The sequence below is a fragment of the Diceros bicornis genome, chromosome 4 (assembly GCF_020826845.1).
Source record: "Diceros bicornis minor isolate mBicDic1 chromosome 4, mDicBic1.mat.cur, whole genome shotgun sequence".
Taxonomy (NCBI): domain Eukaryota; kingdom Metazoa; phylum Chordata; class Mammalia; order Perissodactyla; family Rhinocerotidae; genus Diceros; species Diceros bicornis.
The window spans coordinates 44,326,010-44,346,343 of NC_080743.1; the positions used below are offsets into that span (position 1 = coordinate 44,326,010).

The 20,334-nt window shown below is 45.5% G+C and overlaps 1 protein-coding gene across 1 annotated transcript; it reads right to left on the reverse strand.

The window, feature by feature from the left end:
* Window positions 1-3,071: 3,071 nt before the first annotated feature.
* Window positions 3,072-16,209, reverse strand: OVGP1 (oviductal glycoprotein 1). Its single transcript, XM_058538779.1, has 10 exons — window positions 16,148-16,209; window positions 15,545-15,749; window positions 14,485-14,541; window positions 12,606-12,771; window positions 11,943-12,067; window positions 10,300-10,408; window positions 10,014-10,199; window positions 8,287-8,403; window positions 5,014-5,149; window positions 3,072-4,025 (listed from the first exon to the last, which is right to left on the reverse strand). Exons 2-10 carry the CDS (start codon window positions 15,622-15,624, stop codon window positions 3,424-3,426), a joined length of 1,578 nt encoding a protein of 525 aa, XP_058394762.1. The 5' UTR covers window positions 15,625-15,749; window positions 16,148-16,209; the 3' UTR covers window positions 3,072-3,423.
* Between the last annotated feature and the right edge of the window lie 4,125 nt (window positions 16,210-20,334).

The window sequence follows — 20,334 nt, forward strand, 5'->3', positions numbered from 1 at the left end:
GTGACAATGAGCCAGGAGCTAAAACTGCCAAAGCAATATGACACCAGGGGTCAGTTGATGACAACCATGAAGGGCAGTAGTAATTGATATAATCTGATGATATGAGATGCAAATTTGGGAGGTTGTAGAAAATAGAGAGCAAGAATCGTCTGAAAGAGGCATGAGGAGCAAGAATGGTCTGAAAGAGGTATGAGGAGCAAGAATGCTCTTTCCAGGCCCAGAGCTGCTGAATACTCTTTCCAAGCCCATCACTCAAGAGGAAATGGTATTGCCGGGAAAGAACCAGGCTTCCATTAAAGCTGGAAGATGAGGGGACCAGTGAAAGAAGAGATTGAGGCTATACAGCATGTTACTGAGACTAGACTGTGAATTCCAGAGAGCACTACAGAAGAATTTCAGGAGTTGGATGGTGTGAGAGAGATAAAATAGGAAGCTGTTAACAATACCATTTAAGCTGACTGAGAGCCCTTTAATTTGGGATCTCACAGTGTTTTAAAAAATCAGTGCTTCTATACCCAAAACTGACCCATTATAAGAGGTGGCTCTAAAGGGCAATTTTAGCAGGAGATAAGACTGTGGTCTCAAACCTTTGTCAAGAATCTCCCAAAAAAGTTCTTGGCCAGATAATGGGAGCCAAGCCAAGGGCACAGATCAGATCAAATATGTTGACTTCCCCTCTTAAACCTATTTCTTCAGTAACCTGTAGTCACTTTTAAGTTAAGGGGTGGGGAAAGATAGGTAGAGTACAACAGCGGAGAAATGAAAGGTCAGAATTTCCAGGATTAAAACTATATCCAAACAAGATCTTTGACTGCGGTTACTCACAAGTGGAATGAACTAGATGCAACTTGACTAAAAGCCTTGCTATGCCTACTATGCTTTGGGGAGATTTGTATTCCCAAAGAACTCTCTAGCTTAGCCTGAAAAGTCTGATCATTCAAACCCTAAAACAACTCCCTGTCCCCAAACTGCACCATCAAGAAACAAGCTACAAAAACTGTACAGCCCACTAGAAGCGTGTACTCTCCAGCGCCTCTTCAGATGTGGTCACGAAGGAAACGGACAAGAGAAACCTCCAAGAACGCAGTGGATGGGATGCATAATGTTCCAGGCACTCTTCTAAGTGTTTTAAGTATATTAAAATTAACTGTTTTAATCCTCACATTTACCAACAAGGAAACTGAAGCATGAAGAAGGTAAGTAACCTACCCAATCTCATGTAAGAGCCAAAATCAGAACAAATGCAGTCTGGCTCTGGATACACGCATTAATCACCATGCTATACTTCCTCCCTAAGTGGACAAGAGAGCTCCTCTGAGAGAGCAGAACTAGGAGCTGGCAGGTGGACTAACTAAGCAACTCACACTCCTGCCAAGGAGGGAGTCTTTGCAATTCATAGCCAACAGGATATGGTCATTGCAATGTTTCCCATTCTTTTATTTTTCCAAACGGAGTTTTTATTGGAGGAGGTGAAAATAACATGACTTTTAGTTTATAGGTAATCAGGCCATGGGGTAGGGGGAGACAAGGACTGTGCATTACCCAAAAACCTTGGCCTTTGAACCGGATGTAGTAACTAAAGAAACTTTGGAGTCATTTTCCATAGGAAGATAATAGATGGTTTCCAAACATGAAAGAAGGGTTTTCACAGACATCTGAGTGGCCAAAAGGGCAGATGTGTGGCAAAGATTGCTATTTTCCCCCAACATCTGTCCTTCCTGTATATTTAATAGTATAAGAATCCTAACATTTACCTGGGTTTGTGGTCCACCGGAATAAAACTAATATTTCTCAAGTTTCATTGCAGAATGAGAACTAAAGAGAAGTGTACAACTTCAAGACTGTACTCTCCTCTTCCCCTTTTCCCAAGCTCAATAGAGACAAGGCGCTTGGCTGCCCATTGATCTATGTTTTGGGGTAGATGATGGAGGTTAGACGTCCCAACCAATTTACAGCTAAGAGATAAGTTCCAGGAAGCTTATAAGTTAGATTAAAAAATATAAATTAGAAACTGCCAGGCACATTATCCTTGAATAAAGCACATGCAGATAATGGGACTGAAAAAAATCACAAAGATTCATCAGAAATATTTATTATCCATATAAGAGCTAGTGGGAAAAACTACATTTCTATCTCTTTCCTAGACTCTTAAGAATAACCAATTAAATGTATAATCCCCAACATTTTAGGAGATGACGGTAGGTTTATACAAGTAGGAGAAGAAACCTAAGACAGTCCATTGTCCAGAATGAAATGTCAACCAATCTCTATTCCATTAGACCTTAATGCAAACATGGAACCCTTTGATCCAATGGCCCTATCAAAGCACCCTGGTGCAGGGGTCATATCTGCTGTCCATAGTCACATGCAACTGCAGACATTTTAGCCAATGCTTTGGAGTCAATAGATTTCTATTAAATACACATACACACACATACCTTTTAGCTTCTCTTAAATATTAGAACATTGAGTTTCTATGGTAGATTGTTGCAATAATATCCTCCAATTTGTTTATGCCTCCCTGTATCCACTTGGATAATTCTCTGTCATTCTAACTTTGGGCTTGATGATTTGACTTGCTTTGGCCAGTGGACCAAAAGTAAATATGATTCAAGCATAGGTAGATTGCAGTGTGTAATATGTGGGAATTCATATTTCTGGAGGAGACCTAGGAGAAATGTGCAAGTAACATGAAAAAAATATTGTGTTTTGCCTTCCCCTCAGCCACTTCTTATAGAGAGAATAGGTGGGGATGTTTTTTCAGAGATAACTAAGATTTACTAAGCAGGGAATATAATTGGAAGATTCAACTTCCCCCTGTTTCTCCCAACCCACCTTTAGGATTGTGGAAAACTTCTTTAGAAGAGATTCTGGCTCTGACCAACAGCAAAGTAAGCAGTTGTTCATGGCAGAGAGGGAAACACATAATCTACCCTGAAAAACATCACTGTGACCTAGAGACAAACTCCTTCTCTCCAAAAATAGCAGTAAAGGAAAGAGACCTTGAAAAGGAGAAGCTGACATTTGGGTTGCACAGGTTATTTGAAGAAAAGAACTTCCGAGAATTCAGATGGATTCTTGTGTTTTCAGTTTATTCAGCAGAAAAGAAATTAACTCACTGTGGCTTTGGGGCCTGGTTTGCCCCATGAATAGTTTATGAATGGCTGGGCATAAGCAGCTTCTGTGAGGTGACCTAGAAGAAAAGACAAGGGCTTTCCCAGCTTCTGCCACCAACAGAGCTTAGGCTCCTTGATTCACAGCAGAGTTCTCTGGGTTTTCTTTGTTTATAGAGAGAGGATTTGTTGGAAGAGTCATTAAGTTGGCAAAGGAATGGTTCCCACCAATGGGAACAAAAGAGTTGTCAAAGCAAGTGGAGTTTGTCCTGGCAGCTAGATGACAGGGCCAGAAGAGAGCATCCTGTTTTCAGTCTTCTGTCTGAAGACCAAAGGAACCCATCAGGGGGTCAGCGTTCACCTCAGAAGTCAAATTCTCTCCTCTTAAAGTCTTAGTCTGCCCAAAGGTGACTGTCATCTTTCCAGAGGGGATAGTCACCTTTTCAGTGGCTACAGTCTTCCTTCTAAGGGGTATGATCTTCTCTCCAGGGGTCTCAGTCTGAAGATGCATAGGAGTCATAGTCATCTCTGCAGGAGTTACAGACTGATGACCCACAGGGGTCAAAGCCATCCCTCCAGGGGTCACAGTCTGAAGATGCATAGGAGTCATAGTTGTCCCTCCAGGGGTCACAGACTGATGGCCCACAGGGGTCATGGTCTTCTCTTCTAGAGCTATAGTGCTCTTTCCAAAGGACGTAGTTTCCCTTGTAGGGGTCACAGTCCCTCCTCTGGGGATTGTAGTCATATTTTCAGACTTTCTATGAGTCTCAGTGGCCACAGTCTCTCCTCCTGGGAGCAAAATCCCCATAACAGTGGTCAATGCCTGCGTCTCAGTCAGCCTTTCAGAGCCAGTTCCCGAAGAATTCATAGCAGATGAGAGCCAAAATCTTGGTAAAGGAGTTGAGCTGAACTCTAGAGAAAATCACCAGAAAAGGATGAGATTCCTACCTCTTCCTTCCCATCCTATTAATTACTAGCAGGACAAGAACCATTCCAGGGCTGACGTACCTGCTCCCCAAATCCAGAATTGGGAGGATTTCATAATTCACCCACTTGAGGACAGAGATAAAAATCCCATCACATAGAAGCCCTGTTCCACCACCTTCTCAGGTTAACATGATTCCAGGCACTCATGGGCACTCAGTGGATTTGCTATATTTCCAGTGAATGACGCCAAGGAGGAGCCTGCCAGCTCTCTATGCTTAAGCCCTCACTTTTCCTCTCTGACTGCACCTTCAGCAAGACATTGCCCCCCAAGGCCTAATTCCTTACTTGTTGAATCCTCAAGGAGAAACCTTCTGTAGGATGTACCAGGAACAAGGCTGAGGGCAAGGAGGCTGCTCTAGACAGCATCTTGTAAAGAACTGGATTGGGGTCCCATCTCTGCCCCTGACTAGCTATGTTACCTTTCTGAGCCCCAGTCTCCTTATCCATAAAATGAGGATTACAAACCATCTCCGAGGATGTTTCAGCTCTAGCATGCCAGGTTCCACCTCCTAACCACCAAGGCAGTCTCTACTATCAAAGAGATACCAAAAGAAACCTAATTTCCTTCTCTAGCCCTTGTCCCATGAAAGCAAGAGAAAGAAACAGAAATAAACTAACGTATATTGAGTGCTAATTATGACCCAGAAGTTTTTGTTCCATATCTCATTTGGTTCTTATAATAATGAGTATAAGGATTATTCCCATTTTACAGATACGGAAAACAAAGCTCAGAGAGATCAAATGGAGTACACATCCAAACCAAGATTGGAAAACAGATTGCCTGACATCAAAGCTTACTCTCTTTCCTCAGTGTCATGTTGCCTCACCAAAGCCTTTAGATTTAACAGAAGGGATCCACCTAGTGCCTGGATATGCAACTTCCAACCCCAGCTTCCAGGTCATAGCTACTTACCAGCCTGTACCAGGAGATTATTCAACACATAGACAAGAGGGAAAGGGCCAGTGCCACAGAAAGTGCCCCTGACGTCATCCAGGTCCAATGTCCACACCATGGCACCCCCTAAATGCTCTCTCTTTATGAACAATGCCTGAAAAAGTAGTAGTCAGTCAACCTGCTGTACTGGCCATCCTCCAGACTAGGGACAATGGCAAAGAACAGAAGACGGACTCTCAGGAGGCAATATAGCAGGATGGTTAGGAATATAGCCTGTATTTGAATCTAGCCTCTACCACTTATTAGCTATGGGATCTTGAAAAAGTTAAATGCCTTACGTGTCTTAGTTGTCTCATTTGTAAAAAAGGGATAATAATATTTCCAATATTTTTAGGATCAAAAGAATTCCTACATGCACATGCTACAATGTGGATGGAACTTGAAGGCTTGATGTCGACTGAAATAAACCAGTCACAAAAGGACAAATATTGTATGATTCCACTCACATGAGGTACCTACAGGAGTCAAATTCATAGAGATGGAAAGTAGAATGGTGATTACCAGGGGCTGGGGGGAAGGAGGAATGAGGAGTTGTTTAATGGGTATGGAGTTTCAGTTTGGGAAGATGAAAAAGTTCGGGAGATGGATGGTGGTGATAGTTACACTACAATGTGAATGTACTTAATGCTATTGAACTGTAACTTAAGAATGGATGAAACATTAAATTTTATGCTATGTATATTTTGCCACAATTTGAAAAATGATATTTTTTTAAAAAAAGAATTCCAAATGTAAAATATTTGGATCAATACCTTGCACATAGTAAGTGTTCATAAATGTTAAATACTGTCCCTCTGGTTTCCAAAGCCTGGTAATCACCATTATCATTATACTAAACTATAGATATTGCTTTATTATTTAAAAATCACTTCCATATACCTTATCTCATAGTGTTTCTGTAAAGAAGAGATAGAGCAGATAATATTGTACCCTGTTCACAGATAAGAAAATAAAATGGCTTTTGTCCGTGATTTTTAAAACCTCATATATAACTAAATGGCAGAGTTTAGACTCAAATCCAGGTCCTATTTTTACCATGCCAGTGCTCTCTGTCAAGGCAGATGAAAAAAGACAGACTCCATCATATCCAACTAGCTGCATAACTTGGCCAAATTTGTTGGCTCTTTTCTGGAATATACCTGGGATATACTTTCCCCAAATGCAAAATAAGAGGAAAGAGGAACCCACTCATTGTTAAGTCTGAAACTGTGAAGATTCTGAGATTTTATCCTACTTACAAGCTAACAAGTTAGGCTGCCAGTCTTATGTGTACACACACACACACACACACACACACCCAGATCTCTGGATCAGAGAACAGACTATTATTACTCACAGCAAAAAGAACAGCCAGAACAGCAACTTGAGTTTGCCCTCTGTCCCCCAATAGCCCAGAGGGTGAGGTGATGAAGGCCAGATGTTCACCTGCATATGCAGCAGGGTCTATACCACAGGAGAAGAACCCTGAAATTATGAAACTCGAGCCGATATAGTATAGCTGGCATATCTAGCCCTCCTCCGTCCAGGAAGATTGAGAGCTTTGCTCTGGGATATAAACACGTCCTCTCTGGGATGGGGCATTTTACAATCCTCAAATGTAAGCAAGGGCTCTGAGGGAGAGGGTAAAGTCAGTTCTCTATTTTTATTATAGCTGCTCTGTTTCCTTTGCTCAGAATGCCCGGACAGTGCGGGAACACTGAGGAATCCAGAGATCATTATCTCCTGACAGTTATCTCCAAGGTTTCTTTCAGCTCTGAGATTCTGTGATGAAATCCCTTAAACATCCTCACACTGGGCTCGTGTTCCCCTCTAGCTCTGCACGGCACAGTAACTGCCCTTCGCAGAAAGGCCACCCTCCTGGTCCCAGACTTCCCCCAACACACAGGGTCAATCCCCTCTCCCGTGGCCTGTGGGTCATATACTGAATTCTGTCCAACTGGATAATTCCACTGAGTGATGGATCTTTTCTGTTTGTGTCTTCTATTCCCAAACCACAGAGGAAGATCCTGGAGGCTGAAAGCCGTGCTTTCTACCCTTTTCCCCGCAGCAGGCCTCACCGGGTGTTATGCACAGTGAACCTTCATGAATGCTGCCCTATCTCCTGCGCTTTCTAGCCCAAACTTCCCCCAAAGAACAGCTGACACCTGCAGCTTCTACATCACCTACAGTAGGAGAGACTGTGACATCTCTCTTCTTATAAGCCCCGATATCCAGGCAGTTGCTAAGTCCTGACAATCTCTCATTCACTAACTGCCTCTCCTTCCAGCCCCCCTAGTCCAGCCCTCATTTCCTCACGCTTGCACCCTCCGTGCCCCTCAGAGCTTCCCAAATACCAAACTGATTACTGCAGGATCACATGGGGATATACTAAAAGCAGTTTCCGGATTCTTTCTAAGACCTACTGAATATTCAGGGGCAGAACCAAGAATTTCTACATTTATCAAGTCTCATATGTGATTGCAAAGCAGAGGCAGTTTCAGGAACACTGGAGCATGTCATTTCTGTTTTAATTCACTATAAAAACCTGCCAGATTTAGCTTCACAGAACACTGCTGATATGGGAGGCAGGTGGTCACAGACAGTCTCAAGGTTTCAAATTCACAGATCATATACCTGCTCAGAAACCTGATTTTGCCTTAAAATGCCCACAAGATGAAGGCCAAACACCTTCACCAGCATTCAAGTCCCTCCATAAACTGGCCTACACTTTACTGCCCTCTCTTACACTTTACAAAAATTCTCTGCTCCACCCAAACTCTTATTTGAACCTGTTTTGAAGGAGCTTTCTGTACCAACTGAGCATCATTTCCCCATGTCATCATCTCCTCTTCCTGCTCACCTCCCTCAGGAAGCCCCCTCTCTGACTTCCCCATTCCTGCCACGTATCAGTAATATTCATGGTCTACCTCATATTGGTATTTATCTGTTATGAAGTTATCTGGTCCAAACAGAAAAGAGACTGTGGCCAAAAAAGCTGTGTGAACTAAGAGAAGTCATTTCTCCCCTCAAAACCAAGATTCCTTCTTTTCAAAATAAGAGAGTTGGACTAGAAGGGATTAAGAAGCCCCAATTAGTTCAGATATGCCTGAAACTCACCTGATCTATTCATCCTCACCTTTTCACCATCCACCCGGTGCACACACACACATACCACACATATTGTACAAACAAAGGCTTCATGAAAGCCAGAGGGAAACCATATGCTGGAGCAAGAAAGGACCAAGGTCTCACCTTGTAACTGAAGCTGATGGCATTATCATAGCCAACCCACTCTTTCCCCTTGTAGGCATACGGGACATATTGATAATCAATCCAGCGTTTCTTTGCTTTCTGGACAAAGGAGCAAATCTGCCAGGAGGATGACCGGGTTATTTCTGTGAAGAGTCATGGAGAGAAACACCAGCAGACACACTGTTCCCTGCCTAGGGTTAAAGAATCCAAGAATTCTTCACCAGGGAGTGAGAAGAAGGTAGACCAAAGAGGAGTGGGGAAGCCACTCACAAAGGACTTCTTCTCTATTCTGGATAAATTCCTACTATTACACGTTCCTTCCTCTAATGTCCAGGATGGAAAGAGAGAGAACCAAGGAGTGGGTGACATCCATAAGAAACCAAACTAGGGTTTGGTAAAATATGCCATTACTGAACTACTAACAGTAACATATCTGACCCTTGACCAAATCTGTATCTTTTTCAAAGAGTTTTCATAAACAAGTCTTTCCTCTGTTCATTAGAAATCAGCACAAACTGCCCCATCTAGGTAGTTATCAAACTAGTTTTTGAATCTCTAATAAATGTAAAAGTCTTAAATGCAGGGAGAACTAGGTGGTTAAAATCAATCAAGCATCTGAGTGTCTACAGGGTGCCCAGCATTGTACTAGAAACCATATGCTGCAAAGAAGTAGAAATGTTCAAGTTGGACTGAAGAAGTTAATGTCTCAGACATTTTTTTTTGGTTCTTTAGAGGTTCTGTCTATCAAAATCTCTTTGACCCATAACATCCTTCAAGAACGTTAGTTCAGCTATGCCGTCACTCATAACCATGCTTCGTTGGGTTAGCAGGAAAACATCTTCAGGTAGCCTGCACAGAGCAGAGATTGGAGGGACACCGGCACCTCCACTACTTCCTAAGGCAAGGACATAGCTCTCTCTCTGGCACCCTTACATACCTTGTGCCTTTGTACCTGCTGTCCTCTGCCTGGGAGGTCCTTCCCGTCTCGTCATTCCTGCCCATCAGGGTTCTTCCTGTGCTTCAAAGCTCTGCTCAAAATCTACCTGCTCCATAAGACCTTTCCAGATCCTACAGTCACGCACTCTGTGCCTCTTACTGTCTTCTCTTGGGTTTTATATTCTCTTGGGTACATGTTTCTATTCTCCACTCAATAGCAGCTTTGCTGAGATGGGGATTAAGGGAGTGGAACTGGAGTAGAGGAGAAAGAATCTATAGTAGAGGATGTCTTGGAATTGCTTCAAAATAATGTAGTGGTGGGGAGGGAGGAAGTCAGGGAGCAGAGATGAAACAAAATTGGCCACGAGTGGTTAATGATTGAAGCTAAGTGAGGGGTATGTGGTAGTGGGGGAGGGGGAGAGGAGGTTATACTATTCCGTTACTTTTGTGAATGTTTGAAATTATATCTATTGCAAATATTAGTTATTTTTATTTAGGCCATATGGTAAGTCAGGATTGATTTATATAACATTTAAGATTATTTTAAAGGGTGAAATATCTCTCTCCCTCCACTCAGACTCCACCTAGCCCCTCATCTCTTACAAAGGACTCAAATAACTTCCCCTGAAGAAAAAGAAAATAACCCAGGTAGTGGATTTCCTTTGCCGCAGGAAACCACCTCTTTGTCCTGTCTCTCACTCTCACCCTTGCCTCTGCCCCTTGTCCTTGCTCTTGCCAGGCTACGGGTGGGAGAGCCCTAACTAATAGACAGAGGCCCCTATTCCTGTCACCTCGTAATAAGCCAAGAAGCCAGCTTGCTTGGTGTACTTCCCTGGAGATGCAGGTCCCACAGCTTTGGCCTGCAACCCAGTCTTAGAGGCTTTGAGGAGGCGAAAGGTACGTCCATAGGTGGGGAGCCCCATGAGGAGCTTCTCTGGGGGTGCCCCAAGCTTTCGCCAGTAATTCACGGCATGCGCCTGCAGGTAGGAAGAACACAAACCCCTCCTTGTTACCAAGAGCCAATGGCGTGGGGTCAGGGCAGATGTCCGGGCTGCCTGAGATCTTTCCTTTTCTTACCGAAGACTTGGGGTCTCCAGGCAGAGAGAACAGGGGGCTGTTATGTCCTGTGAACTTTTCCCAGCTTCCATGTAAGTCATAAGACAAGACATTGATGAAGTCCAGAAGTCTGTAAGGGAGAGGAGGAGGAGGTACGAGGATCAGGCTAGCCAGATTTTCAAGTGAGATCATCACAGCGCTAACTAGCCACTAGCTGAGCATTGGTCACCAAAGCTTCCCTGCCACTTTTGCCTGTGGGGCCTGCCCAGGCTGTGCCATGCACTTGAGATGCCACTGGAACAAACTGTTGGTAAGGGACAGCTGTGCATCAGGACCTATGCCATGCTGAGAGTGTCCATGGAGGTGGGCAGGAATCAGACAACAAAGCAAATGCATGCAGGCCTGATCCAAGGGCTAACAGGTCTGCAAAGATTGCCATGAGTACAGCAGCACTGTCCCACAGCAGTAAAAGAGCCCTGCCTTTCTACCATTCAAGGAAGCATTGAAACTCATCTCTCTGGAAAGCTTTCATAATGAGGAAGTGTAACTGAGCACGTACCAGGTCACAGGTGTAAGGGTTTACATGGATTATCTAACTTAATTTTAATCTGGCCAATGCCCTAAGTACCGTAACTGTCTCCATTTTAAAGCTGAAGAAATTGAAACGGGCTAACTAATTGGCCTAAAGCCCTCCCACTGGGTGAATGTAGGCCTCCCTCAATCCTGCCTGGCTGTAAGACAAACACTAACAAACTCTATGCCCACTGGGTCTCTCACCCTTCCTGCCACATTAAAACCACTCTCCTGAAGTGTAACCACACAGAGAAACACGCCATCCTTTCTTTTGTTCTGCATCTACCTCAGTTTTCTCATCTACAAATACTTGATTCCTGAGATTCGAGAAAATTAGCCCAGAGCTGGCATGTCCAGAAAGAGTTATGAGCTTTTCTTTGTCTGGCTTTATAACCTTTTTTTTAGTGAGGAAGCTTAGCCCTGAGCTAACATCCATTGCCAATCCTCCTTTTCTTGCTGAGGAAGATTGGCCCTGGGCTAACATCTGTGCCCATCTTCTTCTACTTTATATGAGACACTGCCACAGCAAGGCTGCACAAGGAGTGCATTGGTCCATGCCCGGGATCTGAACCTGCAAACCCCAGGACGCAGCAGTGGAGCACACGAATTTAACCACTACACCACCAGGCCAGCCCCTGGCTTTGTAACTTTTGATGGAGACCTGTGCTCTGAAAACTGGGCCTGACCGGGCATTCTTATTTTTGTTTTTGAGGCAGTGGTTGGTAATTCATTTGCCTGTCTGATGCCAGCATCTGCTACACAGTGTGTGTCTACAGCTGTACTCTGGGACGGCAGAGGCCAGGCCCATGGGATTCTCTCCCACGAAACCAGCGAAGGACTATGCAGACTCTACTCAAGATGATGCTGCTTTGGCAGCTGGTACTACATCATCCCTCTGATCTCCTAAGAAAGCCTGGGATAAAATGGAGCTAATCCTTGCCCCCGCCCATGATCCTCAGCCCACCCTGCCCAAACTCACCAGACAGGCACACAGAAAGCTCAAGGACAGTGCTTGGGCAGCTCTGGGGTTCTGAGCTTGACATGCCTCCTTCCCTCCAACACCCTGCCCCAACAAGGCAGCACCCGCTCACCTTCCTAGACGGCGCACATCATAAGCTGTATGGACGATGTATGGGTCCCCAGAGACAGCAGCAGACAGTAGCAGCCTTGGCCGCATGGTGAGCAGCGCCTCCTTTTGGAAGGCAACCAGGAGCTCCTGGGAAGTAAGAAAGGCAGACGCAGAGAACCAGACAAAACAGGGTCAAGAGAAAGAAAGTACCATCTAGGAAACCTTTATTTACGGAGCCCCTGGAGCCAGGCTCTGGGGACATAAAGGTGAGTCAGACACAGGCCCTGCTCACAGGCTTGTGAGAAAGGCAGACGTGAGCCAGTGTAGTAAGTGATTTAATAGAGGGGTGGCAGGCAGGCGCGGGAGCACAAGAGTTCACATTGCCTGCCTGAGGGAGTCCAGGAAGCTGCACAGAGAAGGCATCGCTCAGGCTGGAGGGCTGCACAAGACCTGGATGAGAGAGAAGAAGAGAGAAAAAGAGAAAAGAGAAAAAGAAAAGGAGCCACCAAAGGACACTTGCTCAGCAGCTCTTTTGCCCAACATCTCCGGGTGATGGCAGTAAAAGAACATTCTGTTACCCCTCTCCTGCCCTTGACCCCGGCCTTACGCTCCTCCTCTGCCACGAGCCCAGATGTGATCAAAGCAGAATCATTTCTGGGGTCTGAAGCTGCCAGACTGGCCTTACTTCAATTAAGAAGAGAAAAGTCCACCGGTCACGCGTGGGGCTGCCTCTTAGTCCAGGGTACAAGAAGAAGAGGTCCAGACCATCGAAGGCATGTGTCCTCAAGAGGGATATAACTGAATGGATAAACATTTCCCGGTTGGCAAACGTGGACAGCATAGTGGTGAACCTGCAGGGAGACCAGGAGTGACGCTGGGAAGGGTGTCTGCAGAACACTACCTCCTGCAAGGCCTCTTGGTGGGGATGTGGCTGGAGGAAAGGAAGGTTTCAAAGACCTGCCTTCCTTTCTCAAACCTTCTTAAAAGCCCCTCCCACACCAGAGGCTAAATCTAAATACCCAGGAATGGGGAATTCAGGCAGCAGATCGTTGCAAACCATGATCTGCCCCTGGGCAGAGGGCACAGGGAGCAGCAGGCACAAACAAGCACATGGCCTGGGGTGGGGAGAGTCTGCTCAGGCCAGCTCTGCCACCACAAACATGGTATGCCCACTGGGCAGGCGCTTTGCCTCTCCACTGTTTCCTCACGGGTAACTGCTCAGTCCCTCAATCTGTCCTAGCAGGGACATTCTTCCCTGACTGGATTAGGGGAGGGAACACGACAAAGGCCAGCATTTCCACAAAGATCTTCCAGCTAATCTGGGCCCGGGCTGCATAACTCGGCACAAGAGGCTCTTGCTCTGACAGGGGGTTCCACTCTCTTTGCACTTTTGTTCATTGGCTATTTGATTTTTTTCTCTTTTTTCTATTGTTTTCTCTTCCACTGTGAAGACACTATTGGAAAACTTCGAACTTATTGGAGTTGAACTTTAAGTAATTCTGGGCTGGTCCTATGTGCAATGATTAGAAAATTAGCCAGATTCAGAGTTAAGCAAGACAGGGTTCTGTTATCTGGCTGCCACATCCTACCTGGGTGATCTCTGAGGGACACCTGGGTGCATAGGGCAAGTTCTCACATACTTCTCACTCTGGTTTTCTTTTTCTACAAATTTGGAATGCAAACAGCCCCTCTATAAGCCTCCTCCAACTAATCATGAAACAGTGTGTGTAGATCCCCTAGCCCAGCACCTGGCACAAAGCGAATGTGCAAAAAGTGTTTGCAGAAAGAGAGGCAAGGCCTGGGGTCGAGCAGAGCCAGTTCTCACGCAACACCCCAAATCCTGCCTCCATTGTACTTGGGGGTCCTGTACAAGGCGCATCCTCACACAATCCCACCACCAGCTCTCCTTTTCCTGCAGCTCATTCCTCTAAGGTGAAGAAGCAGGCGTGGCCTCTGCCCCTGACTCAGCCATGAAATAGGGGAAATGCTTCTTCAGAGGACACGAAGGCAGCCTGTCACCCCCACACTGCCTCGTGGAGGGTAATGGCTAATAAGAGCAGCCCCCACGCACTGAACATTCACCATGTGCCAAGGCACTCAGCTTAGCATTTTATTTATGTTACTTCCTTTCCTTCCACACAGCCCTTTCAGGTTGGTATCACTGGCTCCATTTATAAAGCGAGGAAAGCCAGGCCCTGTAAGGTTTGGGGTTTATTCTTCCTGTCCTAACAAGACTCCTCCGCTCTCTGGGACGAAATGCCTGCCTCTTATGAAGGGTTGAGAGGACAATTGTGAGCACCTCATTTTGTCCCTGGTTTCCCCTCACCCCCTTTTTCCCCACCTGCTGGAACTTCCCTGTCTCCTCTCACTCACCATGGAGAAGAGGTCGGTGCCCCTTGAATCCAGGGCCAGGTCAGGATTCAGGGAAGCGTCTGCACTATCTTTTCTGCCCATGGCCAAGCTGGCTCCCAGACTCTGTCCTCATCTCTAGCCTTCCTGCTCCACCCTCCCATCTGCCATTGCCCCCCAACCCTAGAGAGAAGGTGGTGACAGTAAAGTCTCACCTCAAGGTGCTGAAGTTCCACCCCCCGATGGACAGCAGCGTTTTCAGCTCCCCGTTCCTATAACGTGGGAGAGAGGGTCAGTAAGCTGGGTCCTCCCTCCAGTGGGCAGCTGCAGTCATCATTCTTTTCACTTCATTCATTTGGGGAACAGTAGACATAGGGGGATGGGAGGTAGGGAAAGTGAAAGGGGGAGGCAGGTGGAGGGAAGGAGCAAGAAGACCAAAGCAGAGCACAGGGAAGGGGAAGAAAGGAAGAGAGAAGAGAACATTCAGCCCTCGATCTCAGGACCGAGGAACCCCAGGCTGTTCAAAGCCCCAAACTCCTCACATCCCCATGACATTCCCATGAAAAGGAAGACAAAAAAGTCATCTCAGTTGTTTATCTGTACCCGTTTTCTTGGTCAACAAATATTTATTGAGCAATTACTATGTGCCTTTGACTGCTTCCGGTGCTCAAGATACAACAGTGAACAAGACAGGGAACTTGTCCTCTAGTGACGTGGGATTTGACCATGCCCATCTGTAACCACTGATGCAGTGACAGACCTCCCCTTGGACAGAAGAGAACCCAGGAGTTCCGGGGAAAGGAGTGTTTAAACAAGCACTTACTGAGCGCCAGCTCTACGACAGGCACTGATCTAGTCACTGGTATACAAAGACATCAGAGACACTGCCCCTTCCCTTGGGGGCTCACAGCTTGGGAGCTGGAGGTGACAAATGGTAATAAAAACACTGGCATTTGTGATGTGCAGGTCCTCTTTGAGGCACTTTAACGGCATTAATACACAAAATCCTCACCGCTGGGCTTAAAGGGTGAGTGGGGGTGGCCAGGAAGAGAAGAAGGAGAAGGACATTTCAGGCAGAGGCAAGACGAGCTCAGGGTGCTTATCGACACTGGCTTCTCAAGTCAGGGATGCACCAGAGCCCCGCATGAGAGGAGGCTAGGGCCAGAGGAATCAGAGGAAAGTTGATGAGTGACAGGAGAAGAGGCTTAATTCTCTTCCATCTGAAGAGATGGAAATCTGAAAATATGACCCCCACATCATCCAGTATGAACACACCTCTCCTTGATCTTGTTGAACTCTGGGTAGAGAATTTTCTCATCCTGGAGATCCTTAGCAACAATCTGATTGTTGTTCATTGAGGCAAAGGCAAGTATCAGGTGGGTACAGAGAAAGGGGTCCAGGTCACGGGGTAAGATCGAGGCAGGGCCGGGTCGACTCCGTGCCCAGCTGGTGAAATAACACACCAGTTTGTGGGCAGCACCTGGCAAGGGAGAGCACACATTAGTTGGCAGAGACCAAGGGAGGGGGTGGAGCTCGGCTTCCAGAGAGCAGTGTGAGCACAGCCGGAGAGGCCAGGGCACTGTAACACCCCACACACATATACTTCCCGAAGCTACACTGAGGGCCAGTCCCTCCCCGACCGCTGAGGTCCCACAGGGAAAAGAATGCCTTATGAAATCCTGGCCAGAATGGATCTCAAGTCTGGATCCTGGCACACAGAGAGTGACATAAACAGCAGGTGACTGAAAATCCTCTGCTGAACTGCACCAGCTCAAAGATTCCCGACACAGGGATGGGTGGGGCTGCAGGGGACACGACGCAGAGCACTTCTCAGCTGGAAAATCTCCCTGGCTCTGGAGAAGAGGGCAGTTTCCTTACCATTGTGGTGTGTCAGCACAAGAAGCAGCCCTGTGGAAAACAAAGGAAGGAATAACACACAGATTCACACGCACGCCCAGAGTGGCACGCCCCAGCACACCCTCCAGTTCCCAAGTGTACCCACTAACTCGGCACCATAGCCAGATGCAGACACACAAATGGATATACACACACACCATTCACTCATTCCCCCTGCTCTAAGTTGAGCTGGTGGAGCCAGATCTATCCAAATTCCTTTTCACTCTAATAAGCACCACATGTATACACATGTGCTTTGCACAGGGACAACAATGACTAAGTCCCAGCAAAATCTCTAGACCTGGCTGCAAATTTAAAAGTAGTGATATCCTGGCTCCTCCTCCAGAAATTCTGATTTAATTGGTCCGAGGTGGAAACCAGGCATAAAAATGTTTACTGTGCATCCAGGTTTGAGAAATCCTGCTCTGATCACTCCTCCCTGGGACCCTCTGGCCCTTCGCTATGTCCTGTCCCACCTCTACCTAATCCCAGCTGCCTGAGTCCCAGGATGCTTCTTGGGAACAAGAGATGATGAGCTTAGGAAGCCTAGTGCCTCCTGGACTGAGTGACATTGTGGGGGCTGGGACCTGCTACACTCACCAACCCACAACCACAGGCTCCCCATCTCAGAGGTCTGAAAGCTACGAGGCTAGAGCTCAAGCCCCTTTATATGAGCCTCCCCAGGGATAGCCCTGGGACAGCCGGGCCACACACACACAAAAGCAGGGACAGTGATGAATGAGTTGCTGCCCCAGAGTCACAGTGACCCCTGCACCTGCTGTCCTCCCTCTGCAGCACAGCTACGGCTCTCAGGGCAGACAGAACAACAGAACTGTCTGACACTGGCGTGGACTGAGCGTCCGCCATGGCCAAGGCGAGGGCAGGGCAGTGCTTAGCCCCTCTTCCTGATTCTCAGCCCCACATGGACTGCGTGTGGGGAAGAAACACAGAATGGCAGCAGTAATTCTATTGTTATAAGATTACTGGTTCGGGAAGCAGGGTAATACAAAGTTTAAAAGCATCAGCTTTGGACTCAGGCAGGCCAACCTTTGAATCTCAGTGTCACCAGTTAGAAGTTTTATAATCTTAGGCAAGTTACTTAGCTCTTTGAGCTTCAGTTTCTACACTTGTAAAATGGAGATAAGAGTTCATACGTACCTCACAGGGTTTTACAGGAATTAAAGAGATAATGTGTGAAAAGTTGTTAGTCCAGTGCTTTGCATATAATAAAGGCTCAGGGGATGGTAGATTTTATTAGGGATTCCAAAAGAGTTGCCTAGCAGAGGAAGGTTCTCAAACTCAAATGCTGACACTCACCAGGCAGGTAATGTAAATAGGTGAAATGGATGCAGTAAAATAGCTCACTTTCCACTTTGTTAGAATAACAACAGTTCAAGCCCAATGACGCACATCAACTAACATGAAGCCTCTGGGTCAGGAGACAGCAGAGACTGGTATGAACAGAGACAGCACTCTGAGTAGCCACTCCTGGTTGCCACGCAGTGAGATAGACTTAATGTTTGATTTCTCAACAGAAGACAAAAATCTGAATTTTTATATGAGGCAACAATGTTTGAATCAGTATATGAGCCAATGGTGAGACTGTGTCATGAAGCTAATGAATACAACTCTGGACACCTTAGAGCCAAATTTTTGAAAATACAGCAACAACGATGTGAAAGATAAACAAAATAGGTCTGTAGCCAGATGCTTTTATGATCCGTCAATTTTCCTTCTCTGCTACAGAAGATCTCAGACCATGAGTAAGTCCCATATTTCAGAGTCTGAATTTCAATCATGGAGGACTAGAAATCAGATGTTCTCAGTGTATCCAATATGCCCATCCTCTGAGAGACTGACACTGCTCACCTAGTCCACATGTCACCAAGGTACTAACCAGATGTCAATATAATAAATGACACAGGGAAATAACAGTGACTACTGGTTGAATTCACTTCACTTCCAGTTTAAAGAAACCAGGAAAGTCTATTTTTTTAATCAGCAAGTTGCTTGGCTATCATGGAATAAAAATGATAAATGGTATAGAATGTTTAGGGCAAGGATATTTCACTGAAACTCTGGAAATGCCTGATGGAATATCCCACCCAACTGAGAGCATGCCTACATTTGTTCATCCATCTTTGCCTTCCTGTATGTATTCACCAAATATTCATTGAGCATGTGCCAGGCCCTGCTATGCACTCTAGATACAATGGTGATCAAGACACAGTTTCTGCTCTCAAGGAGCTTCTATTCTAGTGAACAGATTGATCATATCCCCAAGAGGTAGTGTATGTGCGTGTCTCTCTCTTGCCTCTCTTGGATGGGTGCAGCGGGGAAAACGAGTTTTGTTGGCAAACAGACTTGAGATCCTATTCCTGCTCTGCACCACCACTGGAGTCCCACGTGCATAGTCAAGGCCACCCTCCATTCCTTGGGGTAATATTAACCTGAATCAGGAGATAATTTAGGCTCCTGAAAGCAGCACTGGATCAGGCTTGGCAACAACTTGCACCATTGGTTAGGTTACCCCTGGTGTGGTTTCTAACTCTAACAACCATGCACTCACTTGTTTCCCAATTCCTAGCCCATGTGCCCTAATTCTTGTTCCTGGGTCTCTGCTTTGATTTCTCTTCCTATTCTGTAAACTGTAGGCACTGCAGTTGGTTCCTAGGGCCTGGGTCCTATCTCAGTTTTGCCAGGCTCCCAGGCCTTACTGGCTGTCCTTTAAGACCTCCTTGATGTGGAATGCCTGCCTCTCTCTACTCCTGAGCCTCCACTCACCCCAGCTCCTGCCCCCCAGATTTCACATCACTGAGATTTCCCACTAGGACTGGGTTCCCATCCACCCAGACTCCTCCCAGGGGCACTAGCTATTAATGCTGTATCCATCACAGAGCCAAATTTGTGTATCGGTCTGAACCTCCCTCATCTGCACCTGGGTCAGTCCTCTGAGCTCCTATTCTGCTGCAGTGGGCAAGGCAAGATCTCAGACCTAACTGTTCCATACTTCAAAAGTGATTGATGATGCTGAGGAGAATGCTAAGATATAACAATGGATGCCCAGGAATGACCTCTGCTTCATTCAGGGTTGACTGTGCCAAAGAGTTGGCCACTCTGACTCTCTGTGTAGAGTAGATGATTAATAGCAAAATGCTGAATGAGGGTCATGTTGAAAATCAGTGTGCCATGTCGCTCTGGTTGCTATCAATCATTCTCCTTGAGTTCTTGCTGCCAAAAAATACAACCATTGCTTTTTATTTTTACACACCCACCTGGATACTTAGAAAATACTCCTCCCTCGTGCTTAGCCTGTTCTCATGAAATGAGAGAAGACATTTACAAATGTCTTTTACTTGGCTTACCGAAGATATTCCTATAGCAGTGCAACCCCTTCCATATTTTACAACACTCAACTAGATGAAGGCAAAGTCACAGACGTGAAGTGCTTTGGTTTTAACAAAGCATTTGACCAAATCTTTTGTAATATTCATGTGGATGATTGGAGAAGTATGACCTGAAAAAATCAGTGGGTTGAATAATGTAAGAAACAAAAGAGTGTTGACTACAGATCAGCGTAAACTTGAAAGAGCATTAACATCTTTAAAATGGAGGGGATAGACTAGAGCAGTGTTTCCCAATATTTGATACAAAAGATGGTTTTTGGTTGTGCATGAGGATTTTTTTAAATTTTAATATTTACGTGTTTATTTTAGTCTGTATTAGAAAATGTGTATTATCCAAAAAAACCATAATTTCATAGGTATTAAGTTAAAAAATTGAGGCAATTCAAAAAATAATATTTTAATAAAGTAGTAAAGATAGTACTATTTTTTCAATCTCTTTAGAGGTCATTTTGAGAACATCACAATCCTGAACACACGTATCCTGTAACTCAGCCATTTCACTTTTGGAAATTTGCCATGCACATATATTTGCCTAAGTACACAAAGAAAGTATGACCATTGCAGTTTTATTTGTAACAGCAAAAAACAAAACAAAAATCGTAACTGATTAAATGAACATCATTCAGAGATAGTTAAATATATTATTGCACATCCATACAATGGCCCCTTTCTTTTCCTTTTAAGCCGGTTGTTCTCAATTAGGCAAAATTTTGTCCCGCATAGGACATGTGGCAATGTCTAGAGACATTTTTGGTTGTCACA

Coding starts and splice junctions, on each gene's coding strand:
- OVGP1 (XM_058538779.1), bottom strand. CDS start 15,624: ATGAACAACAATCAGATTGTTGCTAAGGATCTCCAGGATGAGAAAATT. Junction 10,409..11,942: donor GATGTGCGCCGTCTAGGAAG/GTGAGCGGGTGC, acceptor TCTCCCTTACAG/ACTTCTGGACTTCATCAATG. Junction 4,026..5,013: donor TAATCTCCTGGTACAGGCTG/GTAAGTAGCTAT, acceptor GATTTTCTCTAG/AGTTCAGCTCAACTCCTTTA.